This window comes from Micromesistius poutassou (genome assembly GCF_964030765.1).
Source record: "Micromesistius poutassou genome assembly, chromosome: 18".
Lineage (NCBI taxonomy): Eukaryota > Metazoa > Chordata > Actinopteri > Gadiformes > Gadidae > Micromesistius > Micromesistius poutassou.
Genome location: NC_140288.1, coordinates 10,121,824 through 10,139,937, shown reverse-complemented (window position 1 = coordinate 10,139,937; position 18,114 = coordinate 10,121,824). Strand labels below are relative to the sequence as shown.

At 46.4% G+C, this 18,114-nt stretch overlaps 1 protein-coding gene across 1 annotated transcript in view; it reads left to right on the top strand.

Annotated features, from left to right (window-relative positions):
• exoc4 (exocyst complex component 4) overlaps positions 1 to 18,114 on the top strand; it is a 118,059-nt gene that overhangs the window by 77,582 nt on the left and 22,363 nt on the right. The window contains exons 12-14 of the mRNA XM_084482912.1: positions 559 to 661; positions 1,094 to 1,210; positions 15,944 to 16,080. Of these exons, the coding sequence (XP_084339038.1) occupies positions 559 to 661; positions 1,094 to 1,210; positions 15,944 to 16,080 (357 nt within the window). The remainder of the gene's footprint in view (positions 1 to 558; positions 662 to 1,093; positions 1,211 to 15,943; positions 16,081 to 18,114) is intronic.

The following is an 18,114-nucleotide window of genomic DNA, read 5'->3' as shown; positions in this document are numbered from 1 at the left end:
TTGTTAATAATAGAGGCATCTAGGCTCCGCTTTTTTTAAAGGGGTTTGATAACTGCAGTTTTTAAGGCTTTTGGGAAAGTGCCTGATTGGAGAGAGTTGTTAACTATTTGCAATATGCCTATTGCTAGGCAGTCAAAAGCACTCTTAAAGAGGTTGGTAGGTAAAGTATCAAGGCAACAAGTGGATGGCTTCAGTTGTGTCACAGTTTCCACAAGAGTTTTAGAGTCTATGACATTAAAGCATGTCATTGCCACGTTACTTTTGCCTGAATAGGGTGGTAGTCCAACATTTTTGTTTAAAGTGATGGCGCGTCTGATGCCTTCAATTTTATCTGTATAAAATGCTGCAAACTCATTGCATTTCTGCGTGGAATGAAGGTCAGGTGGAATTTCTGTTGGGGGCTTGGTCAGTCTGTCAACAGTTGCAAATAGGGTTTTGGCATTATTAGTATTGGTTTTAATGATATTGGAGAAAAATGTACTAAAGGTACTATATTACCAGTAACTCCTAGTATCTGGTACTCATCCTAATGTTTACCTTGTGTCCCCTTCTCTGCAGCTTCATCCAGGAGATAGAGATCAACATGGGCCCCAGCCAGGCTAAGCAGTGCCAACTGCGCACCTTCCTCACCTACTACATCAATGACCTCTTCCTCAACCAGGTCAGTCAGCCAACAGCAGAGGATCATAACCTTGTATCATATTGATCCAGGCCTGGAAGAGGCCATGCTTAGAGGAGTTGGAGATGGAGTAAGACTGGAGAACCTGAAGATGTGAAGAAGTTGTTTTATATGTCAGGCTGGTTCAGCTGTATGGAGCAATTATTACATCTCTGTGAAAATCACAGGACGTGGAAGTGAAACTGATTCTATCACATCATGCGTCCTTCAACACAGTTCACACGCGTGATCATGTCAACTGTGAATATATTTCATGTAATGTGAATCTTGGGTCCCATCATATTATTAAGCAATCCAACACTATGTAAATATGTAGTCTGTCATGTTATGAGACAGTACAAGGACACTGTTCTGTACTGCCATACCCAATGCCCGCATGGTAAGGTGAACCCTGGCTCTGGGCTGACCCGCCAGGTGCGGACGGAGATCAACAAGGACATCGAGTCGGTGAGCAAGACGGCCGACCCACTGAAGATCCTCGCCAACGCTGACACCATGAAGCTGCTGGGGGTCCAGAGGCCACTGCTGCAGGTAAGACACAGCGCCAGACTCCTAAAAGTGGAGCAGCGCCCCCAGCTCATAGCATGCTGGGCCACCATCACAATGTGTGAAATGTCTTCTGGCCGACTCTTCAGGTACTAGACATATTTTTTTGTAATCATTTTTTATTTATTTATGGCTATATTACTGTTCAGGCTTCCCCAGCCTACACTCTCACAGGGAGTCAGGTCGGAGTGGAAGTAGCCTGGATATTAGTTTGACGTAAGCTTGTAACTGAAAACCGCCAGTACCAACCAACGCATGCAATAGCATTTGTTTAACCTATAGAGGGCGATTTGAGTCCAAATTGACATGATCGCTTTATTGTCTTATCGCACAACTTCAGGTCAAGGTTTGGACTGGGATTTATCCACCACTACAGCATGTTTCATCTAAAATAAGTGTTTCTTGGCTTGGCTTTTTCCTGAACACCTGTCACCCAAATATCTTGTTAGGCGAGTGTTGAAAGGCAGGGAGGTAATCAGGTGTTCCAGTCCCACTGGACCGTTTATGAAGCAGGATGTATGTGTGAATGATGCGCTGGTGAGATGTGTCTTGGAACCCCGTGATTAACAGGAGACTGGGGATAGCAACTTTAATTAATCTTGGAGGAAAAAAAAGGATTTAATGAAACTGAGCATACAGAGAATACAGACGGATCATTCTTTGGGGGGGGGGGGTAGCAACAAGGCTGTAAATTATTCTGCAATATGAAACACAAAAATAGGATTAAATTGCTCCAGTGTCGTTGGCCCTTATTGCTTGATTAGGGTTTGATTCCTCAGGGGAGTTCTTTGCGTGCAGGGACATAGGTACCCTACCTATTCATGCTACCGTAGCACAATGTTTCTCAAATAGGGATACTCGACAAACAGGAGAATGTCCACATCTAAAACAGACACACTGAAAGGTTGTCAGGGAGGAATATGTTGGTTGCATATAAATGTTTTAATGGATTCATTAATAAACGGTGTAAAGCTCTGAGCCCTCTCTAGCGTTGTCCTTTTCGGGGGGGAATAATTAGCTTGCAGCTGCATTAAGCCACCTCACCCAAAGCGGGAAGGTCGTGTTGTTAAGTTTTTATAAGAGAGAACCTCCCGACATTCCGTTCATCCCAGGAAGTTATGTGATTTGTGCTGGGGGTAGAGGGGTACCTGGCTGATTGCATATCTTCCAGGCAGTACATAAGTAAACCCAGTTTAGAACCCCTGCCTGAGCAAACCGGAGCAGAACAGCAGAGGTGTCAGGCTCACATACCCACGGCCTCTGCTGCTGCTGCAGTGCATGCACGCTACATGTGACATGTACAGAGACCAGCCGCCAAACTGAGGTACAGGAGCACCGGAGACAGGAAGGGAGTTGGCAGCCGGGGTAAATCGTCCCTCCACTTCAGCTGTCAGCCTCCAGAGTGTCTGCGTGCGTGGTGGAGAGCCGCCACTCCTGTCTCCCAATAGCGTAAAAAGCAGCAATTGTCAAACTCCTTTTCAGATTCAATGAAGTGTTATTCTTTCAGGGGTTTTTTGCCATACAAATGCGTATGTGTGAAACGGCCTATTTGTGAGGCGTGTGTTTGTGTGAGCCTCTGTATGCATAGTCTCTGCTGATCTCACCACCTCTTCCCTTGCGTGGAGAAACAGGCTGTGCTTGTCATTAAACTCAGAGAGAGCGACGGTGCTTGTCAGTTAATTTCAGAGAGAGAGAGAGAGAGAGAGAGTGCGTTCCTCAGCGTTACCACGACGTTGGCCTCTTATCAAGCAGGAATGCAACATCTTGCTAATTACCCTGCAGAATCTAATGAGTGTTTCTGAGGATAGTGGGGTGCACGATAAAACGCTTCCCTCGGTAAAGGCTCCTTACCTTTTATCATTATTTTAATTCGGGTCCATCCAAACGTTCCTCCTGTCCATCGTAAGGAGTGCATACGATGAGCGTGTTTTCTGTGCACACAGGTTTGCATGCTGGGTAGAAGCCTCCAGAATGTCTCAAGGGGAATCTCCTCTGATCTCAGAAGTGTACATTTAGGTAGTGAGGAAACCACTGGGAATGAGTTGTGTTTTGGAGTGTAGTAGTGCTTTCCCTATATGTCAACATTTAATAGGCGTGAGTTTGGAGCTTTGTCCCCATATAGGTCTGCACAACTGTGTGTGTGTTGTGTACACTTACAAAGACACTTAAGAGTCAATCATGCTAACTCATACAAGTGTCTTATAAAGTGGCACACTTTAGAGACACTGATGGAGACACACACGCACACACGCGCACAGACCACTGGCATCGAAAGCATTACAGTTTGGTTGGGGAGAAAGTCTGGCTTCCATTTCGCCACAGCCCATTAAACACACGCAGTCACACACCTCGGCCGCCATCACATAGGGGAAGCCGCGGGGGGGACACATTTAGCGAGGCACCGGCCCTCCGCAGTCCACCGCAGCACACATTAACAGGTGTAGTGTGGTGGGTCCGGCTGGGGAGGGGACATTAGCCGAATGGGCCTCCATCAGGCAGGCCTCGTAGGGCCCAGTGGGAGGCCTTCACACACACTTAGAGGAGAGTATAGAGTGCAGGGACAGTGTACACACAAACACACACTTATAGAGGGGTGTAACAGTGTACACACAAACACACAGACACACTTATAGAGGGGCGGAACAGTGTATACACAACCACACACACAAACACACACTTATAGAGGGGCAGAACAGTGTACACACAAACACACACTTAAAGAGGGGCAGAACAGTGTACACACAAACAACACACAAACACACATGTTATAGAGTGTAGGAACAGTGTCCAGACAAACAACACAATCTCAGACACACCCACATATACCCACGTTATAGAGTGTAGGAACAGTGTACAGACAAACGACACACATGCACAGGCACACAAGGAAAGATAGTATCGCTCAATTTACCTTTTTGAGGTGTACTTCATTAGGGCTGAGAGCTAACGACTAGTTAAGTCGATTAATCTTCACAATCATTCTCCCAGTTTAATCGATTTGTCCATTTAGGCTATAAAATGTCAAATAACAGTAAATGATTCATATTGATCATAATGATCCCTGAACCTAATATCTGAAGTGTTGAAGCATTAAAGTCGGGGGGGGGGGCGTTGTCCCCGGGGTTAAGAGCCACACCAACCACTAGCTGGTTTAGACTAGTACCGTCGTTGTGTATGAGCGTTATAGTGAGAAATCAGATACTAAAAACTGTTCATAGATTGAAATGATATAAAAAGTTCATCAATGGTTTGTTGCAGCCCTATTCTTTGTTGCAAATATGAAACATTGCAGAACATTTGGGCATAGGTTTTGAAGGATCTTGGCAAAAGCAGTTTTTGAACGGGTTCAGTGTTATTCAATGCCTCTCCTGTTGGCGTTTGTCTCTGAGGTGGGGTGTGATTATGGTAAATGCCCTATCTCGCCCCTGGCTTTGTCGCTGATAATATTCAACCCACACATGCACTTACTCAACAGACAAAAGTTAATAACTATGACAACGATGCAAGACTGACTGCCTATCAGTGGGGAGCAGCAGGTTACCAAGAAGGACATTTCAATGTACACAAACACATATATATGCTAATAATATTATAAATATGAGCACGGTCCAGTTTGTGAGGAGATAAGGGCCGAGTTGGGGGGTGGAAAGGTTGATGCCGTCCTTGGTTTGAAATCACATGCGTCTGATGGTCACCAGCTATCTACAGAGCTAGCTTGCCATTTAGGTTTCCTTTTTGTCGTGTTTCATTGTTTTTCTGTTGCTTATTTATTTATTCTCCTTTCATTTATTTATCTGGTGCCTCTGACCGTCTCTCTCCAATTTATTCACCCGGTTGTTGTTTTTGTGTTTCTCCATCCTTTTTCTCCCCATGTGTATTAGCTTACTTTGTTTTGCTTTCCCATTTGATTCCTCTCTCTGTATCTCTCCATCTCCCTCCCTCCCTCTCTCCCTCTCTCTCTCTCTCTCTCTCTCTCTCTCTCTCTCTCTCTCTCTCTGTTGTTAGCCATGGCGGTGTGATGCTATCTGCCCGCTGTTGCTGCTGCCCTGATTGATTCATTTAATTAGAATTGGGGGTGGGGGGGGGGGTGGAGAGGGGGAGAGAGAGAGAGGGTGGGCGGAGAGGGGGGGCGAGTGTGGTCACTCCGCTGTATAGCTGAGGAGATTGGCTCCATTAATCTTGGTAGAAACCTCTGCCCCCCCATCCCCCCCTCACAACACAAACACACACCTTCACATATATCACCACACACACACACACACACACACACATCACCACACACACACCTACACATACATCACCACACACACACACCTTCACATACATCACCACGCACACATCTACAAATATATCCCCACAAACAAAGGCACACATGCATGGCCGAATACACTTACATGCACACAAATTCCTTAACTTACATTCCCCACACACATATGAAGGCACACACACACCTTAACATACAGCCCCATAACCCTTAGCATACATTCCCTAACACAAACACACACACACCTCTCCCTGGTTTTGTCACCTGCGAGATTGAAAATGACTTTCTGTTCAATTAACCTAAAACACGGCAGTAAACCACCTGCTAATGCTGTGTGTGTGTGTGTGTGTGTGTGTGTGTGTGTGTGTGTGCCTCCATGCTTCCCCACTGTGTTCCTGTGTGTTCAGCACACAGCCAAGATGAGTACAGAGCCATAATTACATTAAGCTTCATTCCCTCACATTGGCTCTCTGCTCTGCTGCTAAGGAGCTTTCATCTGGGCCATCCCAACAGTGCACACTAACAAGTGGTGTGTGTGTGTGTGAGTGATTATTTGTGAGTGCATGCCTCTGCTGATGTTTTTGTGTACCCACACACACACACTTCTTTGTCATGATGGGCTTGTGTTTTCTTGACAATGTCTGCTAATGACTCTGACCTTCCACCGCCTCCCGATTGACATGTAGGGGGGGTGAGGTCGGGCGTTGCGCGGTGACATATTTACACATTACACATTCACAATCTTGTTACACAAACACCTATGCACACAGACACATAAACAAGCATAATGACACTGACCTTTATCAGGTGGTGCTGCAGTTAGAAGGTAGTGTGTGTGTGTGTGTGTGTGTGTGTGTGTGTGTGTGTGTGTGTGTGTGTGTGTGTGTGTGTGTGTGTGTGTGTGTGTGTGTGTGTGTGTGTGTGTGTGTGTGTGTGTGTGTGTGTCTTCAATCTTGTTTGCGGGGGGTCTGATCACATTTTGTTGATTGGCTTCCTGTTGTGTGTGACACACACTACACAAACATGCAACACACCCATGAACACACACACACACACAAAGTGTATACACACACAAATATAAACACACACACACACGCTGTACACACACAGTATTTGTGTGTGGCAGCGAGGCTTTCACATCTCTTTATTATGGATCTTCTCAGCAGCATCCAACTTATAGCAGCTAGTGTTTTCACCATACTGGATTCTCTTACTTCGAATACCTTAAAAAAATACAGATATTCAATACCATTTTCGACACCACTATGAAAAATGTACACAACATTGAGGGTGAACAATTTTGGATTTTTATTAAAGGATAAATACAACAAGGCTATACTGCGATGTGGGCACTGTCGCGCTGGGTGTGTCCGTGAACTCGCTGTCGGAGAGGAGAGAGAGCGTGACGGTTCAGCTGGTACTGGTGGATCCATACTGAGGAACATTAGTATGGAATCCCTTTGAAATAGTCGGTATCGAAAAGGAGATATTTTACAACAACCGTAACTGCACCTGTTACAACTTAAAGCTGCAAGTGTGATCCCTTCTCACTCATTCACTGGTTCACTCGCTCACTGGTTCACTCAATCACTCGTTAGCTTATTCACAAGCACGCTCACTCACTCGCCCACATACTCACTTATTCAGTCACCAACTCACTGATTCACTCACTCAACCACTCACTCCCCACTCACTCGTTCACTTGCCCACTTGCCCAGTCATCCACTCACCCATTTACCCACCTCACGAATATCATTCAACATTTACCTTGGTTTTTTCCCCTCCATGGTCTCGATAGAGGAATGTGGGAGTTCATTCTGTGTGTCTGAATGTGGGAAATCATTCTGGCACACTGGTGTACAAGTGTACAGGTTTATTCAAATGATTCTCCATCACTCATCGGTGTTCACATTTAGAATTACCATAGAAAGTAAATACTGTAAACGGCAAAATACCCAGGATCTAGCTTTCAAAAGCATTTAGCCTTGCCGTATTTAACCAATGGCAGGGCTGTCACAGGAAACACACTGATATTGTCTAGGTGAATTGAATGGGAATTTTGAGTATTTCAAATGAATATACAGAACACGGCTGCATAACGGCTGCATCTGGCGCCCAGACGGACCACCACTGTGGCCGTTTTCCCGTTCGGTTTGAACCAGATTTATTCCTCAGTCACGTCCACAGCAGCACCCGATTTAATTCAGGAGAAATAGGCCTCATCACACCAAGAGAGAGGGGAGGAAAAACCATGAATGCCATTCCAATTAGCCCAAATGTTTCCCGTATCCCTTTTATCCGGCATAAAGAGAATTGTGTTTAAGCAGCCGTCGACAATTTAACAACTGTTTAGCCTATCAAGGGATTTGGCTACCTCATAAAACTGTCACAATTACTCAGGGCGCACAATGGTGATATTTGTGTTCGCTTTAAATAACCCCAGGTGGAGCAGAGTGATTCCATTGGTTATAGCGGCTATTCTTGTTCACTAAGCGCCTTCAACAGAGAATTATTCATCACTTTTAGCATATGTCATTTTAATAGATTGAACGCCCATTGATTTTCCATTGGGGTTTTCAACTGGCGGTTGTACCTCTAGGCGTGTGTTAGACCCCGTCTCCCCCCCCCCCCCCCCCCCCACTCCTCCTCCTCCTCCTCCTGACTGATGGGAATTCCTTGCCTTGCTCATGGGCACTTGCATGGATTTTCTTTTCAATCCCCGTGTCTCTACTCTGGCAGAAGGCCCCTCAGTAGCCTGCAGCTCAGCGCACCCCTGTACACCTTCCCACGCACACACACTAACACACACACACACACACACACACACACACACACACTAACACACACTAACACACACTACAACACACACTACAACACACACACAAAGCACACCTGCCATCCAGTTATCTCCCACCAAACACATGTACTGTCCCGGCCCATGCCCAAATGCCTGGGGAACTCCAACTTTCTAGGTGTGTGTGTGCCTGAGTGCCTATGTGTGTGTGTGTGTGTGTGTGTGTGTGTAGTCTTTACACATAATCTATGCCCACAGAGGTGGTTAAAAGAGAGGAGTTAAAATGTCAGCTCTGCTACAAACATGCCCTTTGGTTTGAAGGAAGCTTGTAGCAGGAGAGACAGGGCCTGAGATAAAAGTTATCGCTTTAGTTCTGAGAAGCAAGTAAATGTTCTGAATTCAGAAGCGACCAGCCTAATGCTTTAAGGCATATATATATATATATATATATATATACATAAATAAAGTGTGTGTGTTTGTGTGTGTGCATATGTGTATGTGTATGTGCATGATGCATGCATGATTATGTGCCGGGTTCATCATCAGCAGTGTCATTGTGATGTGTTCTGCGGGGGATATATGTTCCTCTACGTGGTCCATTAGGCCCATATGGACCTATTGTACTGCACACGCACACACACACACACACACACACACACACACACACACACAATTATCTCCTGCAAATAGTGGGTCGGGCTGGGGCAGCCCACAGACACACCAGAAAACACCCACCAGCTTTCTGTGATGCCCCCCTAAGAAGAACAGCGCAAAATGGTGTCTGTGTGACTATGATAGAGTGGGTAAGAGAGAGTGTGTGTGTCTGTGTGCCTGTGTGTGTTTGTGTGTGTGTGAGAGTTGGTGATTGAGATGGAAAGAAGAATAAAAGGGAAAATGCTCTGCTGTTTTGTGTGTGTGTGTGTGTGTGTGTGTGTGTGTGTGTGTGTGTGTGTGTGTGTGTGTGTTCATGGGTGAACCCTCTGGGGGAAACATAGGGATATGATTACTGGGAGTGACTTCCTGGGGCGCTATGCTAAATCACAGGATGGAGGGAGGGAAACCCACCCTGGGTGTCACTAGATGGGTGTGGATTGGGGCGGGGGCGTGCCGCAGTTGGGTGGAGTGCCTGTGTGTGTGTGTGTGTGTGTGTGTGTGTGTGCTTTGTTCATCTGTGATCACCCAAGTGTGATATTGGTCCTCATTTCTCAATTACAACGTCTGAAAACACTACATTAAGCCCCTCCGCAGGGGCGAGAAGATGGAGGTAGACTCCTCCTCCATGGAAGCTATTTCTTCCAAGTCCCGTGTCCAACTTCTGCTCAGCCATTAAGTCCTCATTGCTGATCATTACCCACACGTTTAATCCATCACCCCATGCCTCCTCCATGTTGATTTGTGTTTCTTATTTCTGCACTCACCGTCCGCATGGCGGTGTGAATACAGAGTGCTGTGAGTGATGCTGTGTGAGCTCCTTTAGTGGCTGTGGCTTCTCATAGATTTCATCAGACAAACAATACACATTAGCTCCTCCTGATCCACACACATGGCGGCTGATTGGCTGTGAGCTTGTGGTCTGAAGCACAATGACTGCGGTTACATGGTCAGACCAGATCGATTTATCATGGATTAAGCCATATAACGATGTTGCCACTCGACGGGGGGCCTGTCACCTTTCTGAGTATACATACATCGGATCAGATTGGAATAATGGTCGGAGACCTGGCTGACGCCGCTACGCTAGGTGGCGCTGTAGCCCTTTCAACAAGTGGTACTAGAGCCACTTCCGGTTCATGGCAACGTAAAAGCACAACAAACTATCTGGCAGCATACAAACAAAGATGGTGTATGAGGAGTTTGACGAGGCAACTTTCAGGTCCTAAAGGCCGATACCGATAACTGATAACACACACACATATCCATATATATGATCATGACCTAAGATCATGACATTGTCGCGCAGACATCAGTAGAATCAACAGGGGGTTTAGGGGGGCTGGCTTGCAAGTGGTGGGATATGACATAGAGTCGAGGTTCACAGTACGGCCCCTGTCACTCAGGTGTGTTTTAGTCTGACCGCAGACATCAACGGAGGCAGAACTCGGAGGCGATCATCTTAAATGTTGCTGCAGCGATGCATCATATATTCCGTTACATCCACAACATCTGCATCAATCGATGAAAGATTGGAGCATGAGTTACATACAAATATAAGAAACAAATAAGAAAGGCGTCGTGAACGACTGCGTTACCGGAGGAAGAGAGTGTTTTCTTTTGCTTTATTTCACATCTAACAAACACTGGGACAAATGGTATGGCAGTGTGGGGAATGGCAGTGTGTGTGTGAGTGAGTGGACGAGCGAGGAGAGCGAGCCGTAGCGTGTATCAGTTTAGTGAATTAACGAACGAGTCTGGTTGTGTCTGTGCAAACGTGTATTGTAACGTTAGTGAAACTAAGAATAAAATACCCAGCCTGTCAATCACCGGCGGCCGCTTCATTCCGACCATATTCCGACCTATAAGCAGACCCACTGCCGCTCAAAGTGAAGGGTGGTTCCCCCGAGAGAACATCGACACTGTGCTCCACGACTATGGTCTGGGAGCCGCCAGCAGGAAAGGTGTAACATAATAATAATAAAAAACATTTTCTATATCCATGTGCAGTTATGAACTCATGTATTGTAATTGATTGTATGATGTGTACTTTTAGGGTTATGATAAGACCTTTAATTTAGTGTTAGTGGGAGCGGGGCACTAAAATTATATAGGCTATGTTATCAGGGCTATTCGTCATGATATCGGACTTATCAGAATGACGTAATAATTTATGTTATCGGCCCGATAATTATCGTGCACCCCTAATACAAATGCATATGAGGGAACAAATGGAGCTTTTTGCTGCGGCGGCGGCGATAGAACTTCCGGGTGAAATCCCCGGCCGAAATTCTCGAGCATGTGCAGGACGCAAACTCCCGGCAATACGATACGATCGAGTACACATGCAGGTAGATAGCCGCCTATGACCGGCCCAGCTATCCTATCGACTTTGCAAATCCGGTCCTGAGACGATCCTTTTGGCGAAGCAGATCAAATAAACCTGTTTACATGAATCCAATCTTTATTCAATACGTTCATTACACGATTATGCTCCAGCATGTAAACGCATCAATGACGGGACGTTACTGGAGATGATGAACTTGGTCCATGCCAGGTCACACACTGTTACGGACCCTCTTTATTTTATTTAGTTTGTATATGCACTTTAGCACTTCCCTGCTAGTACTCTTATGTGGTATGGATTATTTTCTAACTTGCACCTGCTTCCAGCTGCTGATTGGCAATCATGGCCTACACCTGGTGGTGTAGGCTATTTAGGCAGATGAGATCCAGGTGGAGGCTGTCTCTCACACAAGGATCGGTGGTTGGGCTGGAGCCTTGCCACCTCTTCTCTTTTGTTTGTCTCCTGCGTGAGACTTATGATTGTCCGGCCGCCATTTAAGTAACATTTTGACTTTATGCGGGAACCTGATTAAAACCCCAATTCAGTAATTCTCGTGTCCATCAATTCATTGTTGCTCCTAGACCATGGGCCGTAACACACACACATACAGTGAAGTCACCTGTGTGGGCGTGTGTGAGTGTGCACGCTCATATGCACATGTGTGTCTGTGTGTGCACGTGCCCTCGTGTCCCCATCATTTAATCCAATAGTTTTGATGGTGGGGATTTGTGAAGTGGTGGTTGGTCGTTTCCCCGGTGAGCACATGCATTACATCAGTGAGACGCCAAGCAGCGCCACACTGGAGCTAATCAGAAACACCAGCCCTCTGACCCGTGCGGCTCCATTTCCATTTATATTGCGCTAACATGCTCCTCTGGAAGCTCTGCACGCCACGCCACGCCCACACCATGCGTACGCTCATGCACACACCTCGACAGACTACAGCAGCACACACTGCAGTCTCTCGGGCCAGACGTAGGGGTACACCTGAATGCATGCACACAGAGGTATGCACACATGAAAGGGGACACACACACACAAACACACAAAGATAAGTGTGTGTGTTACAGTTGAGCTGGCAGGATCATGTACGCCATCCGGCGTGCGTCGGGGGAGTCTTCAAAGTCTGTCGCTGCCGTGACGATGATGAATGGCCTGTCAAGGCCGCGTCCCATTCCCTCCCTTTCACCCCTGAGAATGGGGGAGTGTGTGTGTGTGTGTCTGTGTGTGCGTGTGCGTGTGACTCTTTATTTGAGCATGTGCAGATGTGCATGTGTGTGAATGTATTGTTTTTGTGCTGTGTGTGGACCTGCCATGTAAGGCGTTTAGAGTACAACCCATTACACAAGTCAATGCATGAGGGTCATAGTGTGGCCGATGTACCGCACAGCCAAACATAGGGGCGGCTTGTTGATAAGGGAACCCCTTCACCCTTTTCATATTCAGTTCCCTTGTTTTCCGTTGTTTACACCCCCACCACCCAGAAAGTCGTTTTAAGGCGTTCTATGAACATAATAATTGTGAAGTCTATCGATTCCCATGAACCTCATCACTGCACAAGCCGATGTTGTCATTGGTTCCTCATGCTCCTGTTGTTCTCACAGAATGAAACCAACCCTGATGTTGTTGTTTTTGCGTCTGTCTGGACATCATCCTCTTCCCACCCTCGGTCGCGGTCGCTCACCCGCCCAAAAAGTGAACAGTCTGCTAAGTATGGTGGGTAAAAGATGGGAGAAATCACATTTCCTTTAGTGATTGGGCTTTTAGGACGGCAGCAGTATGAAAGACAAGACGCTAAGTGCGAGCAATCATGGCTCCTGGAGATGGGGGGGTGGGGGGGATTCACTGGGCTTCACGTACCCACAAGATGTATGGCTGTTGTTTGTCACGCCGTAATGGCAGACAATGCGGTTGCTAGCCATTAGAGAGAGAGAGGGAGAGATAGAGAGCGAGAGACAGAGAGATTGAACTGGACTGAAACAGAGAAACCTCGAGCCCGTTTCCTCTTTCTGTGTCACAGTCAACCAAGACGAAGCAGAACCAACAGAACCTTGCTATCCCACTCTGTCTCTCTCTCGGGCGCTGCGCTTTCTCTCTCTCTCTCCCTCTCTCTCTCTCTCTCTCTCTCTTTCATGCGCTCCCTTTCTCTCTCACTCTCTTGCTCTTCCTCTCTCTCTCTCTCTGTCTCTGTCTCTCTCTCTATATCTCTCTCTCTCTTCCTCCATCTTCTCCATTCTCCGTCCTCCTTTTTCATTCGGGCCCTTGATTACTTTTTAATGATTCCTGAGCCTAAGACGAATGGCTGTGTTAAATGAGCAGGATGAGAGGAGGCTGGGCGCCGCTGGCTGGACGGACGGAGAGGAATGGATCGGGGCGGCCATTGTGTTTACTCTTCCCCTCGCGCTGACTCTGCGTCTTATTGACTTTTCACTCCTCAAGGAGAACAGTGGAGCACACGCACACATGCACACACACACATGCACACGCACACACACACACACAAAGACACACTTGCTCATTGTCTGTGGGATGTAATGCATAGAAGAAAGGGAAGGAAACTCATTATTTGATTTTTTCTTTGTTCACACAATCGTGTTATTCTGGATTCTTCACAATCCATAGTGTGTGGATGTGCCACACAGTACCACTGGATCACTATCTATATCACACTAAATATATCAATGGATATGCATCAGTCTTTTGTTCATGGAGAAAATAAAATCATCAAAACATGTTTGAAGGTAACCTGCAAAAATATGGCACGAAAACAGAACAAGCCAGTCATACCCCTCTAATGTACATTATGCACACACCACATTATAGCTATGGGTCAGCTGTGTGTGTGTGTGTGTGTGTGTGTGTGTGTGTGCGTGTGCGTGTGTGTGTGTGTCCTATGCGACAGACAGGGATCAAGGAAATGGGGGTGAGGCGGCGAAACGGCTATTAATATTAACATCACACCTGCATGGTGGCTGGGCATGTGATGTGTGTGTAATCTACCCACATGTGTGTTTGTGATCTCCAACTAGACACTGCTGCCCCCTACAGGCTACTCCTGTCATCTCTTGACGGATCTGTGTGCTGCGGAGCCCAGAGTGGTACTAGAGGTTACACTGGAGTCGGTACTAACCTCATTCAAAAGACCCGCGCCCAATGGAATGCTATTGGTGATTTTGTTTCTATTACGGATAACCTGGTTTCTATTGTATTTCTGGCTTTTATCAAGTCTAGTCGAGGTGTGCTTTCCAAACAAGCAAGGATTCCACCTCACCCACACACATCGATTTGATGGATTTTTGGGGTTTTCTACAATCTTGTTTTGTGTGCTATTTCAGTTATGTAATGCACTCAGCCCACACTGGCACACAGAGGCAGACATGTGCTTGTTTTTGCCCGCAGTTCAAATGGGGAATCGTGGAAATCCTTATGTTCGCTGGAGAGTTCTTCGACATTAGTAGAAGTTAATTTTTTGGTTGATTTCATTTATTTAATAATATGACTCAATGGGAGGTGAGGGATTGTTTTGGTGTGTGTTGGTGCGTGTTTGTGTGTCAGGTTGTGTGCGTCTCTTGAAGCCTGCCACTTCCTGGTCACTGCGGTGCATTGTGGTGTTGAGGTCCAGACTGTTGCTAAAGTAATGGTGGGTTATCAGAGCTGTTGAGGTTGTATGAGAGAGATTGGTAAGTGGTGGGGGCAGGCAACCACTGACAATCCCATTGAACGGCTTTCAAATTGCTCATAGAGTGTTTCAAAGTTTTCCGTGTGTGTATCAGAGACTCTGTGTGTGTGTGTGTGTGTGTGTGTTTGTGAAGGAGCAATGCTGCTTCCAAGCAGGCTATTAGTCACACCGTGTTGGCTAATCTGTAATGACTGCTGTCACAGCCCTGCCATGGCTCCTAGTTCCACACACACACACACACACACACACACACACACACACACACACACACACACACACACACACACACACACACACACACACACACAGACCCTTTACCATTCGCACAAGGGTCCATCCAGCCATAGTTGTATTACTTGTGACAGCCTCTCCAACAGGTGGACGGGCGATTGTTCAGTCACGTCAGACCAACAGACAGACAGTTCCTAGAATAAGAACCGCTGTTCCAATAGTCTCTCTCGCTCTCTCTTCCATCCCCTCAACACAGAACACAATAATGATCATCCTCTCTCTCACTCTCTCCATCTTTTCCTAATTTAGTGATCCTCTGTTCCTGACACCCTCTCTCTCTCTCTCTCTCTCTACCTCTCTCCCTCTCTCTCTCTACCTCTCTACCTCTCTCTCTTTACCTCTCTACCTCTCTCTCTTTACCTCTCTACCTCTCTCTCTACCTACTTCTCTCTACCTCTCTCTCTACGTCTCTCTACCTCTCTAACTCTCTCTCTCTACCTCTCTACCTCTCTCTTTACCCCTCTCTACCACACTCTCTCTCTCTCGCTGCAATGGTCACTATTTGTAGGTGTGCACACCTTTAAAGGCCAGCCCTCACCCCCTGCCCTAGACCCACCTCCATAGTTCTGGTGTTTGGAACTTTTCTGTTTCTGTTGGGATGATGTTTGTTGACCAGTCTACTTTGATGTTTTATGTTTCTGGATGAAGGAATGAATGTTGACTTACTAAAGTCTCTGTCCTGTTCTCCTCAGAGCACTGTGGTGGTGGAGAAGTCCATCCAGGATCTGATGAACCTGATGCAGGACCTCAGTGCCTACTCCAACCAGTTCCTGGAGATGGTGTGTGACAAGCTGAAGGAGTACAAGGACATCTGCAACAGCGCCTACAGGTGAAGCTCAGGCGTCAGGACGCATGAAGGAAGAGTAGAAGAGCGTGTAGCTTCTCTGCCGGCCTTTAGGTGTTTCTGGGTTGAGACCAGCGTGTAGTTCCTCTAATGTTCAGTGGTTCGTGGCGTAATGAATGAATGTCCACATTCTGAGTCAACAGGAAGAAATTTGATTTGCTCTTGTAATTCAATGCCAATCATTTTTCATTTGTTTGGTTAGGACCTCGGTAGCTAGTTTGTCTCCATATTATGTATTTTGCTCGGTCCAGGTTGACAATTCGATTAATTAAAAGTTTATTAAGGACAGAATATTAATGAGTTTTGGCCTCTGGCAAATATGGATAGCTTGTGCTGCTGGTGGCTGCAACCTCAACACGGCCTTGTGTAAACCGAGAGGGGACATCACTGATGCTACACCCTTTCCTTTTTTCAGATAATTGAATAATTTATTGATGCGGAAATGTGGGCAGTAATATTAGTAGGAAAAAGAGAGTAGTAGAATGAAAAATAGGTAATAAATTCAAAATGGTCAAAAGCAAAAACACTAAAACATACTATGCATAGACCAAGGAGAGGAGGGAGGCAGTGCTGAACATGAAATGTTATTTATTTCCCCTCATCATCATGAACTGCTGTTGATGTTTCAAATTGAAATGCGCTGCTGTTTGCTGGCGTATGCATTATTCAAGGTTTTTATTAAAAGTATTATAGGGGGAGTTGAGAGGCAGTACTTCATACAAACAATAACTGCTTACATCAACAATTGGGATTTTTTACCTTGTAGGAATGTTAAATTGAATTTTAGACACACGCACACAGGCACACACACACCACACCACACACACACAGGCACACATGCATAGACACACACCACACACGCAGGCACACATGCATAGGCACCGGGCACACACAAACCGACACACATCCACAGGGGCACATTTATGCACAGGTGCACACACATGCAAACTCACAACCTACAAGCACATCATTCTTACACATGCTTACACACAAACTAGCTGGCACATTATTCACACATAGGCAAAAACCCTCACACAGACACACATCCATGTTCCCCTGGCTCCAGACTCACCTGAGCAGGTGAGGGGTGGGCAGGCTACTGATGGGAGGGAGATGAAAGGAGGGAGATTGGATGAGACCGCTGTGTGTCCATCTGGACCCGGTCACAGGTCGCCACTGTTGCTATGAGACCCCACTATGGGGTCCTGGAGACAGCGATGAAGCACAGCGGAGCAGTATGATGTGTGCGTGTTGTGGTTGGAGCTCATGGAGTATGTGCGTTGTCACGGTGGGGGGATGTCTGCTGATGGGACCCCCAGAGGAGACTGTCTTCATGACCCGCTCTTCGCACGTGTTTGGTTTAATGAAGAGCAGAGCGTTGGTTTACCCCCCCCTCCCCGGTGAATCAGACACAACCAGAGAACGTTGGCCGCCTGCCCTAATCCGCTTCACACCGCTTCAAAGTTTCCTGTAATGAGAAACAATGCCGGGTGACACTCTCAAGGCGCGGCACACACTCTGCAGGGATGCTTTGTGGGGACACGCTAGCATGGCTAGCGTAAATCTTTATTGACTTTGTTTATTTCATTGTCATTTGACAGTTGGTCGATGGCAGAGACAGCATTAACGTGTGCGAGACGAAACACAAGCTGGCAACCCAAAACATAAACAGACGCTGGGATTGGAAGCCAAATTAAACGCTGCCTTTTTTGATTTGGGATATTCGTTTCTGTCGTCTGTTTGTGGTACAACTAAAAACGTCCTCTGTTTCTTCACTACTTTCTGTCTGTATGCGTACATATAATCTGGATGCAACATTGATTTATATTGTATTTGTGTGCTTGTGTCTGTGTTTTAATGTGTGTGTGTGTGTGTGTGTGTGTGTGTGTGTGTGTGTGTGTGTGTGTGTGTGTGTGTGTGTGTGTGTGTGTGTGTGTGTGTGTGTGTTTGACCGAATTGTCAATCTCAATGGTAGCACCGTAAGGAAGTATTTCCAGAAAATATGATTGTGTACAAACA